This window comes from Tinamus guttatus, unplaced genomic scaffold (genome assembly GCF_059628265.1).
Source record: "Tinamus guttatus ecotype Peru unplaced genomic scaffold, ASM5962826v1 Tinamus_guttatus_pri_ptg000060l, whole genome shotgun sequence".
NCBI classification, from domain to species: domain Eukaryota; kingdom Metazoa; phylum Chordata; class Aves; order Tinamiformes; family Tinamidae; genus Tinamus; species Tinamus guttatus.
In genome coordinates this window covers 4,983,044-5,010,387 of record NW_028288594.1, presented here as the reverse complement: position 1 = coordinate 5,010,387, position 27,344 = coordinate 4,983,044, and the positions used below count along the sequence as shown (strand labels likewise).

Sequence of the window (27,344 nt, the reverse complement as noted above, 5' to 3'; positions counted from 1 at the left end):
GAGGTGCTTCCTGTGTGAAGCTTTTCCTGGGAAAGAGCCTCTGGATCTAAAGAAACCAGCTCTTGGTACTCGTCTCCTTTCAGTGTGTTCCTACGGGCGCCATGGGCGGCCCAGGGCTGATCGCGGCGCTGGCTCTTCCGCCCGGTGTCCCGGGGTGCCCCGGCGGGTTCCCCGCGGCCGGGCGGGCCACACTGCGCACGCGCCGCGGCGCCGTAGCCGCGGGGAGGGGGGCGCGGGCGCGCGCGGCGCGCTGGGAGCTGTAGTGCGCGCGGCCGGCGCGGCGCGGCGCGGGGTGCGCAGGCGCGGGCGGCGCGCGCGCGCGGGCAGCGTCACGTGGCAGCGCGGGCCCGCCGGGTCCCTATGGTAACGGCGGGCGGTTCGGCGCGGAGCGCGGCGGCGCCCGGCGGGCCAGGCCGCCCGCCCGCCCGGCCGGTGAGTGCGGGGCGCCCCCAGGAGAGGGCCCGGTCCTGTCGGTGTCGCGTTTCGGTTCCGTCCCCGTGTAAGGCCCCGTGAGCGGCGAGCTGCGCCGCCCTCCCGTCCCACGTGGAGCCGGGGCCCTGCTGCCCTAGCGAGCGTGCCGTTTCCTGGCCTCCCGTTAACATCGGGCCCATACGCAGAGCGAAGAGCCCCCTGCGCTGCCCCCATCCTGGCGCTTCTCTCCCTCCCCAGCGGTGGAGGGCTCCCCGCCTTGCCGTGGCCCTCGGCCTGCCCCGGCCCAATGCTTTCCTGGGCCCCTGTAGGGGCAGCCCTATGTGTCCCCACCCAGAGGGTAGCATGTGGTCTCAGTAGCATCTTTGACCCTAAAACCTTTCTTATTGAATAAAAGAAAAAGTAGCAGAGCGCGTTGCAGCACATGCTGCAGGGGAAGAGGAGGAGTTGGCTCCCCAGACGGCTGTGTGCTGAGTGGGGCTCTGTAGCGGTGCGCGGGGCTCCAGCGAGGCTGCACACTGCGCCCCACAGGCCCCACACCGGGTGCTGAGGCAGCTTGGCTGCTAATCTGGTCATCAGGGCTCGGCCAGAGGCTCTGCTGTGGCAAAAATGAGCTTGTGACTCTGAGAGGTAAATGGGAGAGGTGCTAAATGGACACTTGGAAGTATTTCCTGAATGTCTTCAAGAATGGGCTGGGAATCGTGGGCGGGCTGGGGGGGAGCCTTGGTGCCTGTGTCAGTCTGGTTTCTCCCTGCCCTGTTGCAGGGCAGGTTGCAGGTGTCTCATGAGCATCACACGTTCAGGCCAACAACTCCACATCAGAGCTCTCCCTGTGTCATTCCCCCTGCTGCGGCTCCGCTCTCTCCCTGCCACGTGCTCCGGACTCAACGTGCCTGTCTGGCGGCTCCCGCTCAGAGCCACAGGCTCTGCTGCACAGGGATAATGCGGCCGGCGCTCGCAGACTGAGTTTGACCCAGGCAGCCTGTGGGAGGTAACGGGCAAACGTATCACTGCATTTTTATCTAATATTTTTTTCTTATGTCTTAGCAGTTTTACCTAGTAGATTGTGAAACTTCTCTGTGTTTGCATTTGCTTTCTTGTGGTAGTTCTTAGGTTTTGTGCTGGGAAAACTTTATTTGTGACAAATCAGACCTCTTCAGCCTTCATTCAGGCCTGTGGCCATTTGCTCAGCAGCCGGCTGCCTCAGCTGCAGGTAAAGTGCCCTGGGCTGTTTGGAGAGACAGCCTGCGACAGGGGGGTCGTGTCTTGAGTGAAGCCACTTGGCTCTGGGGACTTGGCTGCCTGAGCTGTCCCTTTGTTGGCCTTTCTTGGATTCCTCCTGAGCAGCAAATTTGGGATTGTTGGTTGTCTCTTTTCCAGCTAGAATCTATTTCTGCCCGTGCTTTCAGCGAGGGCTGTTCTATCCGCAGGCTCCGCGACGCCTCTGTACGGAGGAGCCTGGGGCTGCACTATGATTTGGCGGAGGGGTTGCTGCAGTGCCACCAGCTGCAGCTTCCTCTATCCCTGGCCAAGGCTCTACTGTCTGATGTTTCTTCCTGCGCAGGTTAGGGGAAGCTGGAGTTGCCCTTCCAGGTTACGTGGCTTCACAGGGGTTGTAGTCCTTCCCCTAAGGCAGCTCTGTGTGTGTTTCTGGAGTCCTGGAAAGTGGCTTTCACATTGGCGTGGGAAGGGTTCTTGTCATGTACTGAAGGACAGACCTGGGGGCTTTTGCTTCTGGTTTCAGGTGTGTTTCAGGAAAAAAAAATCAAGGAAAGAGATGGGACCAAGAAAACTTAAATGTTTTGAGCTAATCAGGCAGATTTTGCTTCCTTGGTACATACTGATGCTTATTCCGTTCATGCTGAGTTTCTCATCTTTATCTTATATCCCTACCCAAGGCTGTGAGTGGGCCAGGATGTCCCAAACCAAGCTTTTCTGTGTTGAGAACCTGCTAAGTCCAGCACTGGAGATAAATTTTCTCTATACTTGGATGTGTAATTCTGCTACGCCTCTTCTGTTGGAAAGCTGGATTGAGAACCTTGTCCCTTTGGCTTTCTCCATCGTTGGAGCTAGTAGCATAAAGGTGCTTTAGACGCTTCAATGAAATTGGCAGCGCCTGAGGTGGGTGCTGAGTCTGCCCTTTGCTTTAGGCTTCCCTGGGGCACTCCCTCTGCGACAAAGCTGCACCCCTGGGTTTTCCGCCTAATCCTGCGGGTTCCAGTGGGTCGAGCCTTGGTCGCTCAGCACAGCCGGTGCGTGTGTCGTGCAGGGGCAGCGTGAAGTCACAGCTGGAGCCCAGCAATCTGGGGCCTCCATCGTGTGCCCTGGTGCCCAATGGGCCTCCCTCCCTCCGTGCCCGTGGCGTGGGGAGGCAGAGCGCAGGCGGGAGCTGCGCTGTCCTTGCAGCCTCTCTGCTCAGCAGAAGGGCTGCTCTGGGGAGTTAAGCGCTTTTTGCACCTTCTTTGCTTAGCATGAAGTGAAGTTCAGAGCCGCCACCATCAAATTCGACTGACTAGCCACGGCATAGATGTAGATTTGAATGGCAGGCTCTAATGTAATCCCTGGATGCCTGTGGAATTTGCTGACCCTTCTCAACAGTGGGTGGGTTTTTCACTGTGGTCTGTTTTGACTTATTTTGCAGTCTGTGCTTCATTTTTATCCTTCCTAACCATAAAGGACAGACTAGAATTGTGCCCAGTGGTGCTATATAAAATAGTAGAAAATCAGTTTTTTGACTCCTTTCTTTCTCCTTTCTCTCCCCGAATACTCTCATGACTTTTGGGTGCATGAGGCCGGCAGCACTTTATCAGGACAACTTGTAGCTCATATGTTTGCAAGCTCTTGTTATTTCAAGAGTGATACAACTGTATTTAAAATAGTTTTCTCAGTAAAACTTGCATGACAGAGACATGGTTTGCATACCCAGGCTCTTAATGGGCTCACTAGTTCTCTTAAAACTGAGTGTACAAGGACTGCAGTGTGAGGAGGAGTGGGGACAGGGAGCACTGTCCCTCCACAGATGCTCCAAGGGGACAGTAAAAGCCGGGGCAGTTGGTGTCCCTGCATGCCTGGGGTGTGACATTTGTAAAGGCTCTGGCAGTGCTCCAGCTGCTGAGTCAAGGCTTGTGAGCTGGCTGTGCAATAGTAAAAGATACTAGTTAAATCACTGTAAGTGGGCGCAGCTGTACGATCACTTAAACAGCGACATCTTTAGCCTCTCTTTATCACGTGCCAGTAAGTCCAAGCCAGATCCAGTAATTAGCAATAATGATGTTTGGACTTGACCTCCAGCCCTGTGAATCTGCCCTGGGAGCAGAGTTGGGCTGTTCCCAGCTCACGTTTCTACAGTAGAGCTTACAGATGTAGTCGTACTGCTGCTAGGGGAGCCAGAAGGGGCTCCTGCTGCATCCTTGTGTAGTTGCGTTGGCAGAACTAGCACTTGTATCACCTTCTTCCAGGTCGGGATGAGGTCCTGGAGCTGGCTTGCAGTGAGGATCCTGACTGGCTGGGCTGGCGCCGCGGAGCCAGGGTGGGAGCAAGGAGCTGAGAGCAGGGAGAGGAAGGGCTACTTAAACCACTGCTGCTGCCCAGCGTGCCCTGTGCCACGCTGAGCCACCTCCCCTTGTGGCACCAGTGTTTCAGTGGCCGCTGTTATCCTTAGCGCCTCACATCCACCTTGGGGATGCAGGCATAAATCCCAAACAGGCTCCTTCCATCCATCGGCTGGCACAAGGAGCAGAGCCCCCTTTGCTTCACAGACATGTTCCCTGGGCCTGCTCGCTTGTTTCTGAGCTCACTGATGCATTTCGTCTCCCCTCTGCCATACTCTTTCTGTCTCCTTTTATCTTTCCGGCCTTTGCTTTCCAAGGCCTTGGACCTCCTTGGGGAACCTGGGGTAGTTGGCACGTGTTGGCACAGTCCCTGTGCCAAAGCTCCGCGCTGCCTTTCCATTCTGCAGCTGCTGCCCTGTCCCGCTGCAGCTGCTGCTGCCCCGCTAGGGCCGAACTGCCCCAGTGCGGGGGAAATTCCGTGCGGGTGCCCCGACCTGCAGCGCAGGTTTCCAGCCGCTGCCCTCCCTGTGAGGCCGTGCTGGTGGTTGGCAGTGTCCCTGGTGCGTCCCGGTGGTGCCCGGTGTGCCAGGCCCACCAACGCCGCGGCTTTCGCTTGTTCCCCGCGAGGCTTCTGCTGGCGCTGCTGCTCCTAACGCATCGCGCTGCTGCCCCTGTGCCTGCCACTCGCTGATTCAAATCCCTTGCTACAGCTTCATTAGGACAAATCAAGTCTATTTTTATGACAGGTTGGTTCAGTCATAGCTGCAAATCCCCTGTGGGAGAGGAGATCTGGGGGATTTTCACTGGAGACGAGTATTGCAAGGTCACGCAGAGCCAGGTGAGAGCGCAGGCGCGTGCCAAGCTCAGAAGGGCACGATGAGGCCTGGGTGAAAGCAAGCTGTGCGTGGGTACTGCGTGCTCTTCCATTAACCCTCCCTTCTTTTTGCTTTGTTCTTTCACATCTACCCTTGCTGCTTTGCTGGGATCACCTCATGGTACAAGCATGCCCGTGGTTCGGGAGCATCACAGAGCATACGTGGGAGCCAAGCTTAGGTCATTTGTTTACCAAGGGGAAATTTGATCCAGGCAGGTTGTGGCATCCGAGCTGCAGCCTCTTTGCTTTGTGCTAATCGCTGTGAATGTCGCGGCCCTGGGAGCTGCTTGTGGGCTGCGGATCGGGTAACACAATGAGTCAGGTAACGCAGCGCAGCCTGGATTGTGCGCCGTGTGCGTGGGATTCCCGTTCCTGGGGCCATGCACTGCACTATGCCTCGTGCTGAGCTGGCAGGCCTTGGAACCCCTTGGAGCCCCGTGACTCGTGCAGCGAGACACCGCCAAGCCCTCCTTGGGAGCGTGGGGTTTTGCGGGAATGCTTGGCACGACCGCCCGAGCGCTAATGAGCAGCGCAGGGTGGCTGCGTATCCTGTCCGTAATGCGGTACTGGGGATGATATCCGGCTCGCTGTTGGATTCCGACACTTGTCGCCTGGCAGTGACACTGGGGACAGGGAGGCCACCCTCCGAGCAGGGTTGGCAGCAGGCATCTCAAAGCGAGATCTGCAATGAGCAATCTCCTATGCTGGTTCCCTGCTCACAAAGAGCAGAGGGAGGCGACTGCTGAGTGAAGTGTCCTTGGGTTTGCAGGACGCCAGGGACGTCCCTGCAGCCTTCTGGAGTGAGAAAGGGCCGCTGGACAGCACAGCATGGAGCAGACCTGGCGCCCTCCGTGCCTCCTTGCAGAGCTCTGCAGGGTCCGTGCTCTCTTTGTGGACATAGAGCCCCTGTAGGATCCTGCGTGGGCTGCCCCCACCCTTGGCAGAGGCCCTGGCAGTGTCTGGCTTGATGCTGCTTGTCTGGATTGAGCTCGCCCTGGAGAGTGGCAGCCCAATTCGCACGCCAAGTGGGTCTTGTGGGCTCCTTGCTGGGAGGTCTCTGCTGCAGGCTGGCCTTGGTTTCCAGGTGGGAAAGGTGTTACTGCAAGAAAATTAAGGGAATAAGTGGTGGTTGATGCTCTGTTTATCCTTTCTCTTTTATGCTTTCTTTTGAATGTGCAAGCTTGTGAGAGCTGAAAGCTGAAAAGCAAAAGAACCAGTAATTCAGCCTGCTTAGGATACAAATTCTTATCGCAGCAGTATCCAGTGGCCCTCCAGGCATGAGTTAAAGCAAGACAAATATCTGGCACGCAGTTTGTTTTCTTTTTTTTCCCCTTCCCCCAGGCAGAAGGATCTTACAGGTGTGGTGCAGTAGTTGGTTTTAAGAGGATTTTGGATATTTCATCTGAGCAACTCTGTGGTCTGCCAGGGCTCCTTGCAGAAGACTGGCATAGGATTGCTGTTCAGGAGTGCGCTGTTGCCAGGCTGCTGTAAACGATGAGAGGTTTTTGGAAGCCTGCTTGTTATTTTGCTCTTTGCTTTCTTATTCATGAGCTGTTTAAGATTCCCTGGGCTCTCTCTGAGCTTTCCTGTAGGCTCACAAAAAGAAGAAACTTCTTCCTTTTCAAAGCAAGAGCTGAGCTACTTGCCTGATCGCGCACCCTTTGGGTCTGAGGTTTTAGGCACGCAAGGAGAGTGGCGTCTGGGGCCGGGGTGGCTGGCGGCCGCCGCGCAGGGGGCTCCGGAGAGGCAGAGCCTGCGCGTGGCTCCGGGACGGGCGGCCCAACTGCCTCTCGCAGCCAGCGGCGCCGCTTTGTGCCACAGCCTCGCAGCCCTGGCCGGCAGCCAAGGAGCCCTTGGCTTTTATAGAATAAAAGTGTTTGTGTGCACGGGACTTTTCGCAGCCCCTTGTCTGGGACTGTCTGTCGCCTTTGAGCAGCGGCTGAGTCTCGTGGCTGCCTTTGGCTGGAACCGGGCAGCGTTAGTGACCTGCTGGCGCTATGAGCCCTGCCGCTGGGCAGGATACGGCCCCTCTGTCTCCTTCGGAGCCAGACTCTGAGGCCTCCGTGGCCAGGGTGTGCCGGAAAGACAACACGGAGGGTTTGGCTGGCTGCCCAGGAGAAGCTGCGCGCTTCCCGCTAGCCCTCGCTTTACCCCAGCGCAGTCCCCTGCCGGCCCCGGAGCTGCGGGGGGAGCTCTGCCAGGGTCACTGACAGTGCCTTTGTGCTCTCTCCTTTCTTGCAGGCCGCAAAGATGCTGCTGTGAACAACTAAGTTGCTCTTTGTGCTGGCGTTCGCCTCCTGGGCTATGGCTCTACATGGCCTCTGCAGGGCCCGAACGCAGTAACCGAGGCCCTAAGCAGGAGAAGAGCTTCAGGTTCGCGTCAGGCAGCCCGCAGGGAGGGAGAGCCCTCCCGCGACGGGCCTGTCCCCTCACTCAGCAGCAGGTGAAACCTGTCTGGAACATAGAAGGGAAGCATGTGAGTACTTTCCAGGATCACAGCCCGCTGCTCTCAGGGATCAGTCCGCAGCAATCCTGCTTCTTGCACCCGCCACCGCTATGCGACACATGCCCTGGTGAAGGCGCTTTCCCGAGCCTGCCCTCGGCCCAGCCCTGCCCGGCTCTCGGTGGGAGCTCTCTGATCTATCGGCGCTTCAGCCTCAGATCCAAGCCCTACCGGTTTCCTTTTCGAAGCTCCCTGGACACCAGCCCTGCCACAGGAAGAGAGATGTCCTCCCTGCTGATAGAGCCCTGCTTGTTGCCTGCACAGGAGCGGCCTGGGCCTGAGGCAAAAGGCTCTGCCCTTGGCTCAGGTAAGCAGCCTTCCAGCCCATACAGACCAGTGCTCAATAATAATTCCTTCCTACGGCCAAGCAATACTCAAGTGCCTTTGCCGCAGCCTCCGGAGATCAAGAAACTGAAAAACATCCACAGCTTTCCTGCTGTCTGCTGGCCCCACTCTGGAGATGGGGGGGACTGCCCCCCGCCGAGCCTTGTGAACATAGCAGTGAAGAACAACCTTGTTTCGGAGCAAACCCTCTCCTCCCTGACCCCGGTGCCCAGCCGCGTGATCCTCAGGAAGGACTGTTGTTCCTGGCCGCTGGAGGATGCTGAAGGGAGACTGCAGAGTGCAGAGGACAAGAGGCCAGAGATCAAGCTCACGGAGAGTGTGCAGAAGCTTGCTGGACAGGTCATTGTGGGCGATAGCTTGAGACATGGAGTGCGAGGCCCTCGCCTTATGGACGCGGACAGCTCGTCCCCTAGGAAGAGCCGGTGGGGACAGCACATCATAGCACAGCTCACCCCAAAAGAAAGCATTGCTCCCCTGAACCTAGAGATGGGTAGCCATTGCCTTAATGGTAACTCGAGCCTTACAGGCACTGAGCGTGCCGTTGTCTGCACTAAACGGATCAGTGTTCATCTCCTAGCCCCCCGCACCGGCCCCTCCGAGCGCAGTGCTGGCTGCAAGCTGCTGGATGCCCTTGCCCTGCGCGGTGGGGACCAGGCAGCAAGAGCAGAGCCTCCCCACCTTGCTGCTGTCTCTGAAGTAGCATCTCAGATATCCACCATCCAACTGGAGAAAAAAGCGAACTGCTCCCGGGCTGTTCTTCCAGAAAAACTTGAGTAAGTAGAGCAGCTGGGGAAGAGGGGTGCTCTGGGAGATCCATTGGCCTTGTCTGGTCTTTGTGTCTGTGCAAGTTGTGAGCTGGGAGAGACGAAGCTGCAGGCAGTGCTGCATCTGTGAGCAAAGCCCCTTGGCTGTCCCCTGGCACCGTGGGATCCTTCCTTCCATCCCCAGTTTTACTGTAGCTCTTGGGTTGGTGCCGGGGCTGTGCCCTCCCTCAGCTCCAGGCTCCTTGGGGTGGCTGCTCTTTGGAGCAATGTGAAACTGCTGCATGGTGGCACCACAGCCCTCCCCCTCTCCCGTGGAGGACAGGGGCCTGGAGCAGGATCCTCTCTCCTTCTGCAGCTCCCCTCCCACCTGTAGCATTCCTGGTGTCCCTCTGGAAGCCACCTTTCTCCTGGCTTCCCATGCACTGAGGAGACAGTGCTTGAGACTGTCCACTGCCTCAGATCCGGAGGAGGGGGGTGCCCTTATAGCTGGCTCTTTGCATATTTATGGAGCCCTGCCTGCTGTGGTAATCTCTGCATATGGACATGGATTTCCATGGTGAAACCAACTGTCAAGGCACTTCTGGCAAGGGTTCTGCTGGGCAGAGGCATGTGACAGCTGCAGGAAATGTGGGACTTTAGTGCATAAAAGAACATGGATGTAATGTAGGATGGGGATGCAGGGCAGCAGATTTGGGTAGCACAGGGAGCACAGCTCCCTTCACTGTCCTTGGGAAGGGGAAAAGGATCATATCTTGAAAAAATGCAGAGGCAGAAGATGAGGAGCATGAGAGGGTGGGAAGGTGACCTCCACAAGAGGTTGTAGAACAGGACAACTCTTCTATGCATCTGTGGATAGTGACAGACAGTTAAAAGCAGAGTTGCCAGTAACAGTGTGCAGTCCTATGGGTGCTGAGGCTTTATCTTCCTCCAGCCAGGAAAGGGGCTGAGGAAGGCATGGCCATCTCTGATGGCTGCTGTGATACTACCATCAGACACCTTCTCCCAGCAGGGTGATCTTCCTTTTTTTCTCTGGCTGTTCCCAAAATTATTTCCTTACAGGGTGCCCAGGTCCCCGGCACCTCACTGGCTGCAAGGGGCCATGCTAGCCCTTGAGGTGGGTGCACATACGTCAGCACAGGGTGCTGTCCTGGCCCTGCGCACCTACCCCGCACTCCCTCACGGGCGGTTGCTCTGTTGGCCTGAGAAAGCAGGTTGTCACTGTCCCTATGTGTGATGTTCTTTGTCCCAGTGTCCCTGCTGAGCAGTTGCCGCTGGAGCTGAGCCGTCCTGAGGTGCTGAGCCATCCCAAGAGGGAAGTGGAGGAGGAGCTTCCTGATGCCTTGGATGAGAACTTCAGCCAAGAGGAGGAGGAAGAGGATAGTGAGTGATGTCTCCCTGGGAGGGGTGCTCCTTGCCTTATGGAGGTGGGGGAGCGCAGGATGCCGTTGGGGAATGAGCACAGCTGTCCTGTGCTCTGGGGTGGGAGTGCTTTCATCTTACCAGAAATGGCACCCTTCTTACATCCCTGCCATCATTCTGGGATGACTTGTAGATTCCTGTGAATTTGCTTTTAGATGCAGCACAGGGAGGAGTGGCACAGACTCCACTGGGGAACAGCCTAGGGTTTGCTGTCGTCCTGCTCTGGTGCTTGTCCAGCTCCTCTGTGTGCAGGGCTATCAGTTCCACCCTGTGCCCTCTGTTTTATGCCACCAAGATGTGGGTGAGATTTGGGATCAAAGGTTTGGGGCAGCAGGGAAGGGTCTGTCTCCAGGAATACTGTCTTCCTCTCCTCCCTGATTAACTCTGTGTTCATTCAGTCTCCAAGGAGATCAAGCCTGTGTGTCTCCCCTCCTGCAGGTGAATCAGATACTTCTGCTGTTGCTGGTCTGTCTCCCGACAGCTCGGTGGCTTTTATTTCCAGGTTAGTAGCTGTAATTTGTGCACTGCAGTAGAGTAGCTTTGTCCAGGCCTGTCCATCTTTGCCATCCCTGATGACAGATGGCAGCTCTAGCATGCAGGGGCGTAGAGGAGATAGAGACAGCCTCCCCAACCAAAAAGAACTTTATTTTCTACACGAGAAAACAAAGCTTACTTCTCTTCCTGCAGACAGTAGCCTGCAAAATGCTGAGGGTGTATCCACTGCAGCAAAACAGGAGTCTCAGTTTCACTGCAACTGCCAGTCACTGGGTTAGGTTTACTGGATTAAATTAGGATTTTGCAGTGTCATTGCCTTGCAGATAAACTGGAGCAGGGGCATCCTGGGCCAGTGATCGCAGTGACCCCCTGGGCCCTGTCTCAGCTTGGCATCCTAGAAATAAGTACCAAATTCTGGATTTTTCTTTAGTCTTTGAGAAGTTTTCTTTCTGGGGAGGATTGGTCAGCAGGAGGGGCCGCGAAGGGCCCTGCCTCTGTGTTTCCTGACAGCCCTCTGGGGAAGCTCTTCTTGCCCACCCAGCAGTGGGAACTTACCCCTACAGCCGTCCTGTTTGTGCTCCAGGGCTTGCTCACCTTGGGCTTGCTCTCTGCTTGGCTTACTGCTTTCCATCACGTTGTAACGTACTTGAGAGGGGCAGAGCTTATGGTGAGCAAGTGTTGAACCTGAGGATGCTGCATGGTGCTGCAACAGCCTGAGCCGGGATGGCATCCCCTTCTGACGGGGTTCCCTGCACTGCTGCTCACCTTGTAACCAACTGCCTACTGCTGCTTCTCTCCTAGGAACTATGTCAAGTGCCTGACCCCACCAGTTGAGGCTCAGGAGCAGGTGCTCAAACCAGCTCTTGTTTGCAGTTTATTCCCTAATGTGCCTCCAACCATCTACTTCAGTACTCGGGATGAGAGAGGTGAGCTGGGCCCGCTTACCTGCAGCGGGATAGATGTAAACAGCAAAGAGCAGTGCCAGGGCCCAGCCGGGAGCTGGCAGCTCCCCATGCTGAGACCCAGCACCACTGTGAAACCGAAGGGCAGAGTAAAATTAAGGTGGTTCCTGCAGCCTGGAGCATGAGTTAGACTGCTGAGACCAGTATGACCAAGCGCAGCATTTGAAACAGCATTTGGCAGGGTGTGAACAAATGGTTCAAGATCCTGGATCTCCTGCAGTTGTGGGATCTTCTGCTCCATTCCAGTTCTTTTAAGGAGGTGCATAGTGCCCTCTGAAGGCCTGGTCTCTCTTCAGGCCTGAGTGGTTCATGGCTCTTGTAGCAAAACATGGGAATTGCTCTGGTTGAGAGCAGGTCCCAGTAGGAACACACATGTACCATTTCTGGGCTGCCTGATCCTTGGGCGGCGCTTCTGTGTCCCACGGCCTACAAATGCTCATGCAGATGTTCAGGGTGGGTGCACCTATAGAAACATCAGAGTGTTTTGCTTGTTTTCCTTCTGTCTTTAACTCTTTGCCTTACCAGTGGAAAAGCTGCCCTGGGAGCAGAGGAAGCTGTTGCGGTGGAAGATGAGCACGGTCACACCAAACATTGTGAAGCAAACCATTGGCAGATCCCACTTCAAAGTCAGCAAGAGTAAGTTGTTGGAGGCGGCCAGCATGAGTTTGTTGCATCCTCTGTTGCTTCCAGCCTATGGATGAGAGTGGGAAAGGTGCCTGCCAAGAGCAGAATAGGAGTGGTAGAGGTTGGTCACTGCGGGACACTGTGTTTTTGTGTCTCTCTGTGTCTGACCTGTGGTCTCCAAGCTCCAGGGGTCCCAGCAGTGCCCAGTCTCCCTTTTGGCTTGTCCCTGGCATGAGCAGGCTGTGCCTGGGGGTTCTGGGGTCTGGCCCAGGGCCGTGACAGTGGTATTTGGGTGTTTAGGCTCTGGCCTATTTAAGCTATGCCTCTAGGTGGTGCTGCCACTCTGAAGCTGACATTTGCCCAGTGCCAACCCTGCACTGGTGTCCCTTGTCCCTGTGGTCATCCAGTGTGGTGGGAGATGCCATCCTTCTGTCTAAGGCTAGGGAGCTCTGTACAGGCTGGGATCCTGCTGCAAAAGAGATATGAAAGAGGAGGCTGGGGAAGTACTGAGCTTTTCAGAGCTTGGGTTGGTATCATGGCATGTGGCCTCCCAAAAGTACTTACGGGGCTCCTGTGTGTATCTGCTCAGTAGCTGATTATTATTATTATTATTATTATTATTATTATTATTATTATTATTATTATTATTATTATTATTTTCCCTTTCCTGCTTTGGGGGCAGGAGGCCAGTGCTCTGTAGCTCACTTCTTCATTCGCCTGCTGCATACACCTAACTAACACATGGGTTAAGGGTGCTCTGCTGACATTGCTGAAACAATTTCTCTGGCACTGTGTCTGCTCATTTCCCTGCACTAGCCACGATAGCCGGGCCGGGACCCAAGTGGTAAGCTGGATCACAGCGACAGCTCCCTGGGCAGGAGCTGGTGTGATTGCTTAGTGCTTCTGCCCCCCAGGATCCCTGGCATGTTTCTGCCAGTGCCAGGAAATGGGCTGCTCCTGGGTTGAGAAGGAATTGTTGGGATCAGTGAGCTCCATCACAGACTTTTCTGTCTTTGTGCAGAAAGCAATGACTGGCTGGGCTGCTGGGGCCACCACATGAAATCATCCAACTTCCGGGCCATCAGGGAGCACCAGAAGGTAGGGAATGTTTTGGGCTGGCCTGGCTTACATGCATGTGGAGCATGTTGGGAACAATTTGAGTGCCCTTTTCTTCAGAGCAAGGCATCTGCTGTGCAGGCTGTCTTTGCAGAGGCCCCCATCACAGCATGGCAGCTGGTACCCCTGTGCTGGGACGTGAGCCTGGCAGATGGGCACAGCCAGGAGCATTGCGAGCATCTCCTGTGCATGCAGACTCCTGTAGAATGAGGTTGTGGCCAAGCTGTGTTCACTGTGAGCTCAACTAAATCCAGTTAATGTTGTCTAAAGCAATCAGTTTTCTCTAGTTCACCAGCACAGCCAGAGCCAGAGACTGGATGGGCAGCAACTTGCAGCAACTTGAGCTGCAAAGAAAGCATGGAGGTATCATGTGCTTGGGGAACACTTGAGGGTCCAGAGGTTTGTTATGTACCACACATGCACATTTTTCCTGGAGAAGTGGTTCTCTAAACTGAGCAGTCTTGAAGCAGCATCTGGGATTGGAAGCTAGAAGCCTCCAGCCTGTCTTAGTGTGGGAAATCTCACAGAATCTCCATTCCTTTCCAGCTAAACCACTTCCCTGGTTCATTTCAAATTGGGAGAAAGGACCGTCTGTGGCGCAACCTGTTGAAGATGCAGACTCGCTTTGGGAAGAAGGAGTTTAACTTTTTTCCCCAGTCCTTCATCCTGCCCCAGGACATCAAGCTGCTGCGGAAGGCGTGGGAGGAGGGAGCTAGCCGCCAGAAATGGATCGTGAAACCAGTAAGAGCAGAGCACAGTTCGGCCCCCTGTCCTGATGCAGCTGTAGAGAGAGAATGTGACCCCTCTTGTTTGTGTGTCTCAGCCAGCATCAGCGAGAGGCATTGGCATCCAGGTCATCCACAAATGGAGCCAACTCCCCAAAAAGAGACCGCTGCTGGTGCAGAGGTGAGTGAAGGAAAACCTGATGGGCAGCCAGACTGGCATCTCCTCAGCTTTCTCTCTCTGGCCAGACTTGGGCAGCAAGATCTGACTTGCTTCTGGAAATTTCTCTCTTGCTTGGGCATAATGGTGCAGCCAGAGGTCTGGCTCCAGCTGCAGTTGGAGTTACAAAGAGCCGCTCTCTCTGCACAGACTTTGAAGGACTCGCACAAAGCGGCTCTTAGGCAGGCTTCACAGGAGCAGCTTTTGTCTGGCAGATCATCCAATTTCAGCTCTGTTGTGATCCTTCTCCCCCTGCTTTTTATTCTGGGGCTTGATATCTTTGGAGGCAAGTGTAACTTTTCCAGTGTTTGCAGTCACACTGGAAGCAGAAGTCCTAGGGGAAGAGGTGGGAATTCTCAAAGACTTCTTATCCTAATTAGAACAGGACAGCAACAGTCTGCATGTACATGGAAATTGGTCAAAGGGTTTTTTGTCTTCCTAAGTAAGACTTTCAGAATCTCTTCCATTTGCAGAAAAGTGAAATAGCTTGTTTTGATTTTAGTGGATACCTTCTGGGAAGTTCTTGTAAGTGTAGGAAAAAACTACCTGGTGGTAGGCAGACTGGGTATTGAACTGGTTTGTGTTCCCTTTGTCTCCTTCCTATGTAAGTGAAAAGTTTTCTCACTGAAAATCATGAAGTACTTTTGGGTCAGGGCTGAATAATTAAGTGATTTGGGTGAATGTTTCCAGCTGTTTCTGCTTACTGACCCAAGCCATTTGGGAGTTTGTAGCACACTGCATGCCCTGGATGTTCCTGAATTTTGCAGTCAGTCTTACAGAGGAACTTCTGTGCCTCAGACGTGGGGAAAAAAGTCTTCAGAGTAGGAATGAGTAGGAAGGAATGCTGTTCACTTGCCTCAGGGTCTCCCCTGTATATGGGAAAGCTTCTGTCTCTCTCATTTAGACTGTGATGCTCTTAACTTGGAAACACTGTATAAAAGGGACTTCACCTGCTCTGAATTTTCACTGCTTGTGCCAAGCCTTCTGTTGTAGGAGCTAGAGAAGTTCCTGCACAGAGACATCGTAACCCTTTCCTGCTGCCTGATTCCATTTGCAGATATCTGCACAAACCCTACCTCATTGGCGGGAGCAAGTTTGACCTGAGGATCTACGTTTATGTCACTTGCTACGATCCCCTCAGGGTCTACCTGTTCAAGGACGGATTGGTTCGCTTTGCTAGCTGCAAGTAGGTTGTGTGAGGAGAGCAGTGCTGGGCAGCAGGAGGGCTGCCCAGGGCTGTGCTACTGGCCCAGGCAGTCACTCCCTATATGGAGCTCTAGTTTCCTCGCTGAAAAGGCAGTTGGATAAGTGGGACTATTCTGGGTGGTAGTGTTGGAAAGGAAGGTGAGAGGATGCTTAGTTTGTCCACCTTTTCTAAAGCAAGATCAGCTCGATGTAAAGCAGTTCCTGATATGTGCTGCCTGTGTTTCATAGTGGGTAAGAGCTGGTGTACCAGAACCTAGTATGTGTTAGCCAGTGTTGGCCATTGGCTTAAAATGTATTGCCTTGGGCTTTTACAGTTCTGTCAGCACTTTTGCTCACTGGTGTGTTGGTCTTTTTAAAATACCTGCAGTGAGGGGAGTTCTCATGTGTCTGCCCCCAAGCAGCGTGCTCTGTGCCTGCTTCACGCTTTGTCCCGTCAGCCATGGGCCAGCAGGAAGAGAAGCTGTGGAGGAGCTCCCTGTTCCAAGCACACTGGGGTGGCTGCAAGGCAGCAAGTCTTATGGGTGGCCAAGAAGGAGAGACAGTGTCCTAGATGAGACAGAAATTCTGCCTGCCTTGTGGGGACAACTAGTTCGAGCTCAGACTGCTTGTGCCGCTCTCACCTCCTACAGGTACTCCTCCTCAATGAAGAGCCTCAGCAACAAGTTCATGCACTTGACCAACTACAGTGTGAACAAGAAGAATACAGAGTACAAGTCCAACTCGGATGAGAGTGCTTGTCAGGGACACAAATGGTAAGTGCTGTAGGGGCTTTCAGGGCACAGAGACAACTCTGTCAGCTGCTTTTTCAGTACTTCTGTCTAGAGGTTGAAGGTGCTCCCCGTCCTGTCTGCTCCTGCATGGGGATGCCGAGGCACAGAGGAAGCAGAGTAGCTTTTGTGTAATTTAGCATTGGTAGAATCTGGATTCTGCCTGTGGCTCACTGAAGATCTTCCCTGCCCTATGGGTGATACCTCCAGGTTTACCTGCTGGCTACCTGCCAGCACCTACCACCCACAGCTACAGTGGATCAGCAGGCAGCTCTGGGCCCTGTGTTCCCAGCTCAGGCCAGGTCATTCCTGGAAGCTGCTGCTTCTGTGGCCCACCCTGGAGGCTACTCTGGCATCTCTCTGCCCTGTGCCTCATCCTGTCCACTATTGCTTTGGTTGCATCCCACCCTGCCTGTACCTGTGCTATTGCCTGATTCAAATTCTACTCTCATCTGTCTGCATTCATTCTTTTGCCCTAGTTGGGAGCTGATAGAATGTGGTTAAACCTGAATCTGTATTTATTAATAAAACTTTCATTGACAGTTCTGATATGTAAGCTGATTAGACAAGAGCCTCTTGCCACTTCACTCCTGATTCCCCAATGGAGCTACAGAAAGGGGCAATTCTGGTGCAGAATTGCTGATTTGTGTGCTAGTGGTGTGGGTGGTGCAGAGTGCTGAGGAGCAGCAGTGCTATTTCTAGTGACCTCAGAGGAGGGCTGTAGCCTTGCGTGGTTCTGTTCCCTCCTGTCCATTGCAGACTGGCCCAGTCCCCAGGCACTTAGCCCTCATTCTGTGCTAGTATCCGAACTCATTTAAAAATAGTGTAGGATAGAGTTCTCAATTTATGGGCTTGCAGCTGGGCTACTTCACTTCAAAGGGGGCTGCAGGAGGAGGGTGCTATAATAGGCTTGTTTCGATGTCTTGGACTTGCTGTGCAGTTGTCTGTTCCCCCACTGAGACTTTGGGAAGGGTCTTCTGTCCCCTGGTGCCTGCAATCCCATGGAGATGGGATTGTGCGAATTTCCAGTATCGCCAGGCAAATCCGAGCTGGCTACTCCTACGTTAAAGATGAGCAGCTGTAATCAACTCCATCTTGTATGCAGGAAGCGTGACCTTTGGATTCCTGGCCATTAGCCACATGGTCTCATTTGAGCAACATCTGAGCATCCTTGGCTCAGTGTCAGGGCAGCCTGCAGCCTTGGTGTGGTATGGGAAACTCCTATAAAAGCAGAGACGCTCCCCCCAACATCATTTTCCCCTGATTTTTCTTTTCTTCTGTCTTCTCCCTAACCTCAGTGAAATGGCTCTAGATAAAAGATTTATGGGGGCCTTGATGGATTCCTGCTGAGCTGCTTTGCAGTGCTCTTGAGGAAAGCCTGCAGAAAGGAGGTTTGCTGAGGACACAGAGGGCGGGGGAAGAGCAAATCTGGGGCTGACATACCCTGCTCGTGCTAATTTGGGACCTGATACTCCAATGCTGGGACAAGTCTAGGACAGATTTATGTTTCTGGTAGCTTGGTCCTGCAAGGTCAGGGGCCAGGACGGGGAGGGCAGCAGCCAGGAGTTGAATGGTTTGGGAATCATCAAGGATGACTGTTCTTGGAAAAGGTGTGAGATGCACCCTTGCTTGCTGTCAGGGGAGAGTGATGTCAAAACTCACTCTGTTTTTGTTCCTGTAGCTGTGCTGTGCAGCAAGGGGCTACAAAACTATCTCCTTTGCTTTCTCTCTCACAGGGCTCTCAAAGCACTCTGGAGCTATCTGACCCAGAAGGGAATTAATAGCGAGGCCATCTGGGAGAAGATTAAAGACATCGTTATTAAAACCATCATTGCGTGAGTCCTGGCTCCCCTGGCACCTCTGACAATCGTCCTGTCCCAGCTTCAATATTTCTCTCTAGATCTTTCTGTTCATTCTGTTTCTTAAGCACATGTTACAACAGCTTCAAGGGGTAAATAGAAATGAGTCAAGATCCTGGCTCTAGATGAAGTTTGGGACAGCCTGATTTATGTGTGGGGCTTGTTTTGCTCTGCCAGTGCTGAGCAGCCCGTGAGTGTGAGATGGAGCCTTTTCTGCATCGACAGCTGGGAAGCTGCTTTGCCCTTAAAATTTCCAGGATCTACCTGCTGTGGGAGAGGTGCAGAGTACCCTACCAGGATCTACCTGCTGGCTGGAAGGGTGCAGAGTATCTAGTATCTCTGCCCACCCTGTCTCCCACCTCTCTGGGCACGTTCTTGTGTCTGAAAGAGAATTCTTCCAGAAGCAGGGAACCTGTGTTCAGAGGCTGCAGGTGGTGCTGCTGGATCCGGGATCTGACGCTGGATCCCTGCATGATGCAGCAGTATCTCTTGCTTCTTGCATTGGTCACTCACACCATCTGTTCCCACAGCAAGTGGCCACGTATGCTCTCAAAACCAGCAATGTGCTGCAAACAGGCAGGCCTCTGTTGGCTGGCAACTGGAGAAAAAAGCTTATTTTTTTCCTGTGGCTTGCAGATCTGAGACCTATGTGAACAGCCTGGTGAAGATGTATGTGCGGCGCCCATATTGCTGCCATGAACTGTTTGGGTTTGATATCATGCTGGATGAAAATCTCAAGCCCTGGATCCTAGAAGTCAACATTTCCCCCAGGTAAAGCAGTCCCTGCTCTGAAATCTCTCTGAGCAGGGTGAATAATGGCCTTTCTTTTACCACAGAGTGAATTTGGCCTGTGATATCCCCTGCACTGCGTGCTGAAAGACTTTGGGTTTTGAAGCCTCCCTCTGCAGACTGCAGGAGCCAAAGTCCTCCCTTCTGCAAAAGCAACGCTTTTCCGCAGCTCCAGCTTTTGTTGGGCACATCCTGGTTAGAACAAGGAAAGAGGTTTTTTTTTTTTGTTTTGTTTTTTGTTTTTTTTTTTTTTAAAGTCAAGCAGGGATGTGTCATGCGTCAAACAGATGACGACACATCCCTGCTTGGTGTTAGCCAAAGCCATCAGTGGCTCCAATGCCCTGTGCAGTGGTCCTGGTTTTCCAGGTAGGGCAGAGAGCCCTGTGCGAGCACCATCCACCTGCATGGGTGGATGGGCATGAATCGGATGCAGAGCTGCAATCCCAGACAGGGCTCTGGAGCTGGATATGCTGATTTCCAGTAACCCTCTGGGAGAATGGAAAGAATTGAAATGTTTATTGGGCCCCCTACAAAAAGCCACTTCAGGATTTTTCTTATTATCTCATGGCTATAATGGCCATCATGAGGCGAGGGGTGCGTTGGGTTTTGTACCCAGTTGATGTTAATCCACAGGGTGCTCTGTCCTGTGTGGCTCAGCAGCTCCACTGCAGCACATTGTGATCCTTTCTCCTGCAGCCTCCACTCAAACACCCCTCTGGATGTGAGCATCAAGGGCCAGATGATCCGGGACCTCCTCAACCTTGCTGGCTTTGTCCTGCCCAGCACACACAAGACAGCCTCCAGGCCAGGAACTGGAAGCAGCTCTACCTCCAGGTCAGCCCACATCTCTGTCAGGGCAAGGTGGGCTTTTGCTCTTGAGGATTTCATGTGGGGTTGCTTTCAGCACAGTAAACACTGGCTTCTGTGCTGCAGGGAGCCTGTGTTTCGTGGAATTTTAGCTGTGGGTCTGAGGGACTTGCATCGCTGCCTGGGTATCTGGTTCCTGCAGTCTCTTCAAGGTAGAAGGATTGTGCCAGATCTGCGAGTCCATAATTGGAAGAGAGGCCAGAGCCATTCGTGCTTGCTCTGCAGTTAGTCACGTCGTGCCGCCTTCCCCCCCCGAACTAACGTGATGCTGAGCAGCACTGCTGCTCCGTGGGGTCAGGGCCTGCCTGTACTGGGCCTGGATCCGCTCATCCCATCCCCCAGGGCTCTCTTGCCGCCTCCTTGAGCAAGTTGAGCAGCTGTTAATTTGCAAAGGACAGAGCTCCTTGATCATTAGGTAGGACCATGGGTGTCAGAGGCTGCAGACCCCTGGGTGTGCACAGTCTAACTTGCAGCCAGCGTGACTTTTTCCTTACTTATTCACCTCATTCCTGAGTCCCTTCCACCCGGGCACAGCTGGAATGTCCCTGTTGCCTCTGTGTTCGTCAGAATTTCCTGCAGCATCTGGAGCTGAATTTGAGTTCTTGGATGTGTCAAGAAGTTTTTGATCTAGCAGATCTCTCCTTCCTGTGTGGAATCTAGGCCTGTGTTTGGAATTAGAAAGCTGGGTTCCAGGAGGAAATGTAAATCCTACCAGGCTTCAAGTGCTCCATGTTGATCATGATGTGACTCTGGCCTGTCTACCTCCTCCCTGAGTGTGAGATGATAGTTCACCTTTTGGATGAAGTGCCCTGGTGAGGGGCTGGTGGGGCCCTGTCTCTTCCCCTGCCTGCATTCTTCCAGCTTGCTTTGCAGAGGCGTGGGGCTTCAGGTACTTTACTGACCTCAGGATTAACAAAATCTGTGGAGAAAGAGTTTTGTTCCTTAGCAACTTCCTGAGGCATCAGTACTCCCATAGAAGTTGCTGAAAAAAGCCCTGCCATGGTAGGACTCTGCACTGTCTGTACAAATAAACTATTGGATCTTATGTCCTCAGTCTGGGCAGTGCTGTGAAGGAGAAGTCCAAGTCAGCTTCTGAGCTCTTCATAGCAGAGAAGATGAAGAAAGCTTTTTACTTGACACAGAAGGAACCTAATCAGGTAAGATACCATCTCCTCTGCTACTTGCACCATCCTGCCAAGCCACTATCCCAGCTGGTCCCGTGTGTGTATTCCTTGCTGCTTTTCAGATTGTACCTCACTTTGGGGACAGCCAGATGATGGGGACCATTTGGGCTCCAGTGGGTTACAAGCCACATGGTCAGAAATAAGACGGGTTTGGTTAAATTGCTGCTGCTCTGGCTTCTCTTTGCTTTGGAGCATACCTGTGCTGAGGGACTCATTACCCACTGGTCTCCAAACAGGACCTGAGCGCTGGCTGTTCCTCTGTGTGGTGCTGTGCAGCACTCGTAGCATTTACCTGCTGACTCTGTGCAAGGTAGCAGGGATACTTGTCTTGTGTGCAAGCTGGCAGTAAGAGGTAGGGCTGTAGAGCTGAGCATCATTTCAGCCCTTTGCAGCCTGGATGTCACCACTGAGCCTAAATTTCTCTACTCTCCCTGTGTTGCCTGTGTCCCAAAGGTCCCAGGCACATGAATGTCTCTGTCTGAAGGGGTTTGGAAACTGAGAAGGAAGGGGCAAAGGGGAATTGACAGACCATAGTGCACTTCTGATCCTGGGATGCTCCTGTCTGCAGGATTTTTATTCTTCCGTGCTGGACGTCCTGACCCCGGATGATGTCCGCATCCTCGTGGAGACAGAGGACGAGTATTCCCGGCGCGGGCAGTTTGAGCGGGTGTTCCCCACACACATCTCCACGCGGTACCTGCACTTCTTTGAACAGCCTCGGTACTTCAACATCCTGGCCATCCAGTGGGAGCTCAAATACTACTTGGACAAACACAAAGGTAACTGAGAGCCTGGCATGGTCACCTGAGCCAGACTGCTTGTCTGCACTCATAGGAGACTTGTGAATTATGCTGACCTACACTGGCTTTCCAAAATGTGTTCTGTTCCCAAACCGCTTTACATGCAGGAAGAAACTTATTCTGAGTTGATCACAGGTGCTGAGTGCCCTGTGTACTCAGCACCTGCGCTGCAGGTGTCCTAGGATTTTCTTGTCTCCATCTGAAGCAGACTGGATTCTGCCTTGAACCTGTAAATGTGGCCCTTACTGCATATATCTGCCCTCTTTAAAGGGAGAAAATGCTCAAGTCATTTGATCTGTTCCTTGAAGATATTTTGTGAAGTGAAGAGAAAATCTGCCCTATTGCTTGGTCTCCTGTTGCTTTCTAGTCTATGGAAAGGTTTCTAAGTACCCAAAGGAGAAAGGAAGATTTTCTTAAGCAGTAGGAATGCAGCTGTCACTTCCACCTTTCCTGGACACCTTTGATTCAGTAAGAACAGTATTTTAACAAATATTTTTAACTGGGCCAGACCAATTTCTTCTTGTTCAGGATTCTCTAAAATAGCTGGGGAGGCTATTTTGCAAGAAAGAACTAGCAGAAGTCTAACGTGAGGTGTAATAGAGCTTGAAAATAGAAAGTATAGCATGAGGCTCTTTATTGCACATCTGATCTAGCTGGAAAGGTTTTTGAGAGCAGTGACTCTCTGCCGAGCTGGCCATGTATGTGCTCATAGCCTGATCTTAAAGCAGAGTGGGGAAAAATGCTTTTATCACTTCTCATTGCTGTTTAAGTAAATATGAAAGGGGTTAGTAACAGTCTCTCACAGAGAGACAGTAACCTCATAGCCCTGTCCAGCTGCACTGTCAGTGCGTGTCTGTCCTTCCTCTCGCTAATACCTTTGCTGGATCCTCTCCTGTCAGCTGGAGGAAAGATCTTGTCAACATTCTCACTGAAGTGCTGCCCTGAGCTTTGCTGCTAATGCTGGGAACCTCATTCAGTGCTCTAGCCTGCAAAGTAGAATCGCTCCAGCCTGGTGCTGTTTTCACCTCTGAGCAAAACCCAATCCTTCTCTGTGCATTTTCCTTTCACATATGTTCCATAAAGTTGCCGTTTCTTCCTGGCTAGCAAAGTGCAGAACGCTGCCGGCTGCCTGGAGCTCGTGTAGGGCTAGCGTGCTACCCTGGGCAACCAAGACATGGTTTCCTTTCCAAGGATCTGGAGCTTGCTGAAAGGTCAAAGAGGAACAGTTTGACTGGACAACAAGGATTCCTCCTTTAGCCAGGGTTAGTATCGTATAGCGAAACCACAGTAACTCCAGCTGGAGAGCATTAAGTTCCTGGCCCTTGCTTTGCTGGCTCTTAAATCTGAAGGCTTGTGTTGTGTCTCTAGGGATTTTTCAGAAGAAAAAGGCAAGGCAGCAGTCCTCTATTTCTCAAAGTTGCCTCGTTAGTAGGTGGCAGGGAGCTCTGTTGTGCTGGAGACAGCTGGCTGGAGGTGGAATGGGTCTTGGGAATGGCGCCTTTTCCGTGCAGCTGGACACATGGCTCTGCCTTGAAGGGACCTCCGTGTGCTCTGGAGCAGCATGTCCTTGTGTGGAGACTATCTCGAGGGATGGTCCCCGGGGTGCCCACGCTGCTCTCCTGTGGGAAGGAAGCCGATGGCAGCACAGCTGCTCTACATTTGCACTGCAGAAAATTCCTTCAGTGCAGCCCAAATCAGCTGCTGCTGTTGGCAGGCGTCAGGCTCAAGGGGACAGACAGTCTGGTCTAATTTGGCAAAACCTGTGTTGCCCCAGTTTCCCTGTGTAGCTGAGCGGGCCGTGCAGCGCGGCGGCTTTTGGGAGCAAGAGGGAGGCCACGGCAGATCACATGCTGACGTTCAGTGGTGTTTACTTGTACAAAAGGTGAATGCCCTGAATTTACCTTGTGTTTGCTGGGGCCCAGTGGTTTCAAGTGTTTAAGTCATGGCACATGCTGCATGGTCAGTTCCCTTTTGTGCAGGGTTTTTGTGTGCTTTAGCCTTGGAGGACTTGGTTTTCCTCAGACTTTGTCCTTCATTCTTGTTTTTTGTCTGTTTTGTTGCTCTCCAGGTCTGGAGCTACTGAGGAACTGGTGTGACAAAGGATATCACACTGGAGCAGGAGCAGATTTGGCCCAGATGGTGAGTTGGGCTGTGGGTGAATTAGAGAGAGGTTGTTCTCTGCCTGCTCTCAATTCTGTTAAGAGAAGGATTGGGAAGCACAAGCTTCCTGTTGCCAGATGCCCCACAATCCTGGGGAGTTCCTGCCTCGGGGGCAGGCAGGGACAGCCTGTAGCTCTGTGCACTGTCGGGATTCAGACATGCTAATGTGCTTATTTTATCCCCTGTGACTCCTACCTGCTTTTGTGCTGTTCTTGCCTGGGGGCCCTGGCACACAAGGACTTCTCTATCTCCTTCCATTGTGAAGTCCATTCAGTAAATCAGATCTGCAAATACTTTGCATCTGATGTATCCGAGGCTGCACCCAGTGCACCCAAAGATTTGCCAAAAATTTACAGTCTGATCTGCCCTATATTTCCCTCCATGAGGGAACAATCTCTGTCACTTCCATGTCTTAGAATGGAAATAAAGACTGCTATTCTGGGAGCAGACTGGTGGCAGTGGCAATGCCTGGTGGTGTGAGGGCTGTTTAAGTGCAAGAGCCCCCAGGCAGCCTAACAGAGCCCAGCCCGCTTGCAGTGCAGCAGAGTGAGGGTTTTTGCTACGTGTCAGTAACCTGGGTAGCCGCTTGATTGTCTGTCTTTCCTCCTGCAGTGGTCCCTGCTGAAGTCTGTATTCCTCCAGAAGAACATCGTTCAGTTAAACGGCTTCAGCAAGCTGGAACTGGGCAGACTGGGGTGAGTTTGCCCTGGTTGTGATGTGTAATGTGCTGCAGCTTTAGGACTGCCCTGGCAGTGACGTGCACGTGTGTGACGTGCTGCAGCTTTAGGACTGGTGTTGTGGGAGAGAATGGGCACCGAGGCAAGCAGGTATTTAGAAGAGGAATAGGTTGATTTATGGGGTCTGAGCCTCTGGATAGCCAAGTGGTAGCGTGGCACAGTGTCTGAAGAACTGGCGTGTTTCCTTGGCATTGCGTGTCTCCACTGGTGGGAGTGAGGCCGGAGGGAGAACGGCTGGGCTGGATGCAGTTTGGAGAGCAGCTATCTTGGGCAGGACGTGCAGACAAGATATTCCTCGGGGTGCCTGTTAGCACCTCTATGGGCTCTAATGTGGCCCAGCAGTGAGTGGGGGTTCATGCCAGGCCTTTGTGTCTGGGACAGGATGCAGAGGTCAGCATCTCATCGGAAATGTCCCCTCACCATCTTGGGTATCTGTGGGGGAGATTTGGTGCTACCTGGGAATGGGGATGGTGTAAGAAGCCTGACAACCCTGTTTGCTGAGCCTGTGTGTGATGGTTCCACAGGTGAGTGTTGCTCCATGCACCCTCTGATCCTTTTTACTGTCCCTTTCTCCTGCAGCAAACTCCTCCCTTCAGGAGAGGATGAGGAGACCACGGGCAGCCCGGGGCGCCGCCGCGCACAGAGTTTACCCCTCGACAAGTGCACTGGTGAAGCCGGCCAGAAATCTGCTGGCTGCCTCTCAGACACTGCCCTGGTGATGTGATTAGGCAGCCACCGTCCCTCCTTGGGGACACCTGAACCTACCTCAAAGGAAGAGACAGGAGCTGACTCCAGAGACTGTGGGAGCCCCTTGCACTGCACACTTGCTTATGGGCTGTTTTTAAGAGAGGGATATTTTACTGGGCAAAGGGAAGAGCTGTTTAGCTTCAGACTTTTAAAACACAAGAAATCTCCTGATGGCAAAAGGCTGAGGAAGTCTGGTTCGTCTGGCCTTTGTCTTGGGCTTTTGTTGCAGCCTGGTGTGGTGGCAGCTTCCCTGCTGCGTGGGAGCTGGCTGAGCTTGGGGCCAGCCTGGCTTTCCCTTTCCCTGGCTACCTGCGGGCGGGCCCTGCTTGCTGTGCACTGTGCACCCGTCCTGAGCCGTGGGGAGCCCAGTGGAGCCCAGTCTGCTCTGGCCTCACTGCAGCCTGGCCCCAGGGCAGGGACCGGCAGTCCCAGGAGAAAAATAGCACCCTGGTTCTCCTGCCATCACTTGGCTCCTCTGCGAGGAGCAGGCTTTGAGGCTTAGCTGACCTGTTATGTCTTTCCAGAAAGCCTGTGCCAAGATCCTTCCCTGGTGCCCTTCCCCAGCCCTGGGGCCTGAGCCTCGGGCGCGCACATCACCTCTGCCCGCCTGCAGAGAGAGGCTGCGGCCGCCGGTGTGGCCACCGTCTGCAGTGGGACCAGCACAGCTGCCTGCGAGGGAGCGTCCTCTCCAGGCCCCTCCTGCCTGACCCTGCAGCGTGTGCACAGGCAGCGCGGGCTGGTGCTCTCCCGGCGGGCTCTGATCTCTGTTTTACCTTTGTTTCTCAAGGATCTCTATTAAAGTTGAGCACACTCAGCTGTTCTCAGGGTCTTGACTTTGCTGCGTTTCCCTGGTGTATCTGGGTACAGTGGGCAGCTCAGTCGGGTTCTGCTTGCCGAGGGCCACTCTGGGGCTTGATCTGGAGCTTTTCCTTCACCCTGGGGCTGCGAGGGCTGAGACAGACGTGAACGTGGGCAGCACTGTGCCAGCTTGCTGTGGGCACTGTCTGCTGTGCTTCCCTACGTGTCCCTAGGGCTGCAGGAGCCTTTAGTCCCAGCTCCAGGGCAGCGGGAGGAACAAGGTCTGCCTGGGGCTGGGCAGAGGCCCTTGGAGCATTCCTCTCCCTTCCCCGAAGTGTAAATCCTTCCCTGAGCTCGGGAGAGTGCCCGAGTCCCAGGTGTTGGGCTCCCCGCTCCTGTTGCCGCCCAGCTGGGCCAGCCCCTCTCGGGGCCGGCCTTGCTCCGGGCTGAGCGCTGCCCCCCGGCTCTGGGGCTTGCAGAAAGCCCTTCTCCCCGCAGCCCCCAGCGCCTGCAGCTCCCTCCATGTTTCTCCAGTCTCCTTGGTGACAATCTTGTAGCTCCTCGGCTTCTCTCCAGCACTCTAAAATAGCTGCCAGGGTGTGAGCATGAAAGGGGAGAGGCTCCCCCGGCTGCTGCCAGCAGCCCTTTGGGGGCCGTGCGGGAGCCGGCCCTGCCTCAGCGGCTGCGCGCGCTCCCCATCGCACCCTGGCGCCGCGGGGCCAGGCCCCCTGCTGTGCCCTCCCCCTTGGCCCTCCTCTTCCTCCTCGCACCCTGCTTGTGGAGGCAGGATTTGTACCTCTTACCCAGGGCTGGTTGCTTGGGGCCGGCTCCCTCTCCCCTCGTACACCCAGCAATTTGGGGAAGTTGTATTTTGGGAAGTTGTCGGCTGTGATTTAAGCCCTGCCCTGGTCACATCTCCTGCTTGTGGCACAGTGACCCGGGGACCCTGCAGCCCTCAGCAGGCTGCTCCGCAGCTGTCCCTGGGGGTCAGCTGGAGCCACTGTGTCCCCTGGGCTCCCCAGGGCAGGACCAGTGGCCACAGGCCTGCTCCCCCACGGCTGTTCCCAGCCTGGCACGGCAGCCGGCCAAGGGGTTATTTGAACCTTCCTGAAATAGAAATGGAGCTGGGAGCAAGCGAAGAGGGGCAGGGGGTGGCCCAGATGGGTGAGAAAAGGGGTTCCCCTCAGCAAAGAGATTCCCCTCTCATGAGACTGGTGGGCAAGGGCTGAATCAGAGGACCCTGAGGACAGAGAGCTCAGGGCCTCTCCCCTGTCCCCAGCTGCTCCGACTGCCCCCAGGCAGGGACAGGATCTTTCTCTCCTGCAGCCCTGGGGGACATTGTGATAGCCCCATGGCAGGCAAGAGGGTGTCCAGGCGCCGGCAGCACCCGGGCACACAGGGCTGCA

At 54.1% G+C, this 27,344-nt stretch overlaps 1 protein-coding gene across 1 annotated transcript; it reads left to right on the top strand.

The window, feature by feature from the left end:
• Window positions 1-383: 383 nt before the first annotated feature.
• On the top strand, window positions 384-25,436 carry TTLL4 (tubulin tyrosine ligase like 4). Its single transcript, XM_088519528.1, has 19 exons — window positions 384-432; window positions 7,096-8,475; window positions 9,716-9,846; window positions 10,324-10,387; window positions 11,182-11,306; window positions 11,868-11,978; window positions 12,988-13,064; window positions 13,629-13,823; window positions 13,906-13,988; window positions 15,082-15,210; window positions 15,860-15,982; window positions 17,734-17,832; window positions 18,493-18,627; window positions 19,342-19,479; window positions 20,567-20,669; window positions 21,265-21,475; window positions 23,565-23,635; window positions 24,269-24,351; window positions 24,973-25,436. Exons 2-19 carry the CDS (start codon window positions 7,169-7,171, stop codon window positions 25,115-25,117), a joined length of 3,330 nt encoding a protein of 1,109 aa, XP_088375654.1. The 5' UTR covers window positions 384-432; window positions 7,096-7,168; the 3' UTR covers window positions 25,118-25,436.
• Window positions 25,437-27,344: the final 1,908 nt, after the last annotated feature.

Coding starts and splice junctions, on each gene's coding strand:
- TTLL4 (XM_088519528.1), top strand. CDS start 7,169: ATGGCCTCTGCAGGGCCCGAACGCAGTAACCGAGGCCCTAAGCAGGAG. Junction 8,476..9,715: donor GTTCTTCCAGAAAAACTTGA/GTAAGTAGAGCA, acceptor TCTTTGTCCCAG/TGTCCCTGCTGAGCAGTTGC. Junction 13,065..13,628: donor CCATCAGGGAGCACCAGAAG/GTAGGGAATGTT, acceptor ATTCCTTTCCAG/CTAAACCACTTCCCTGGTTC.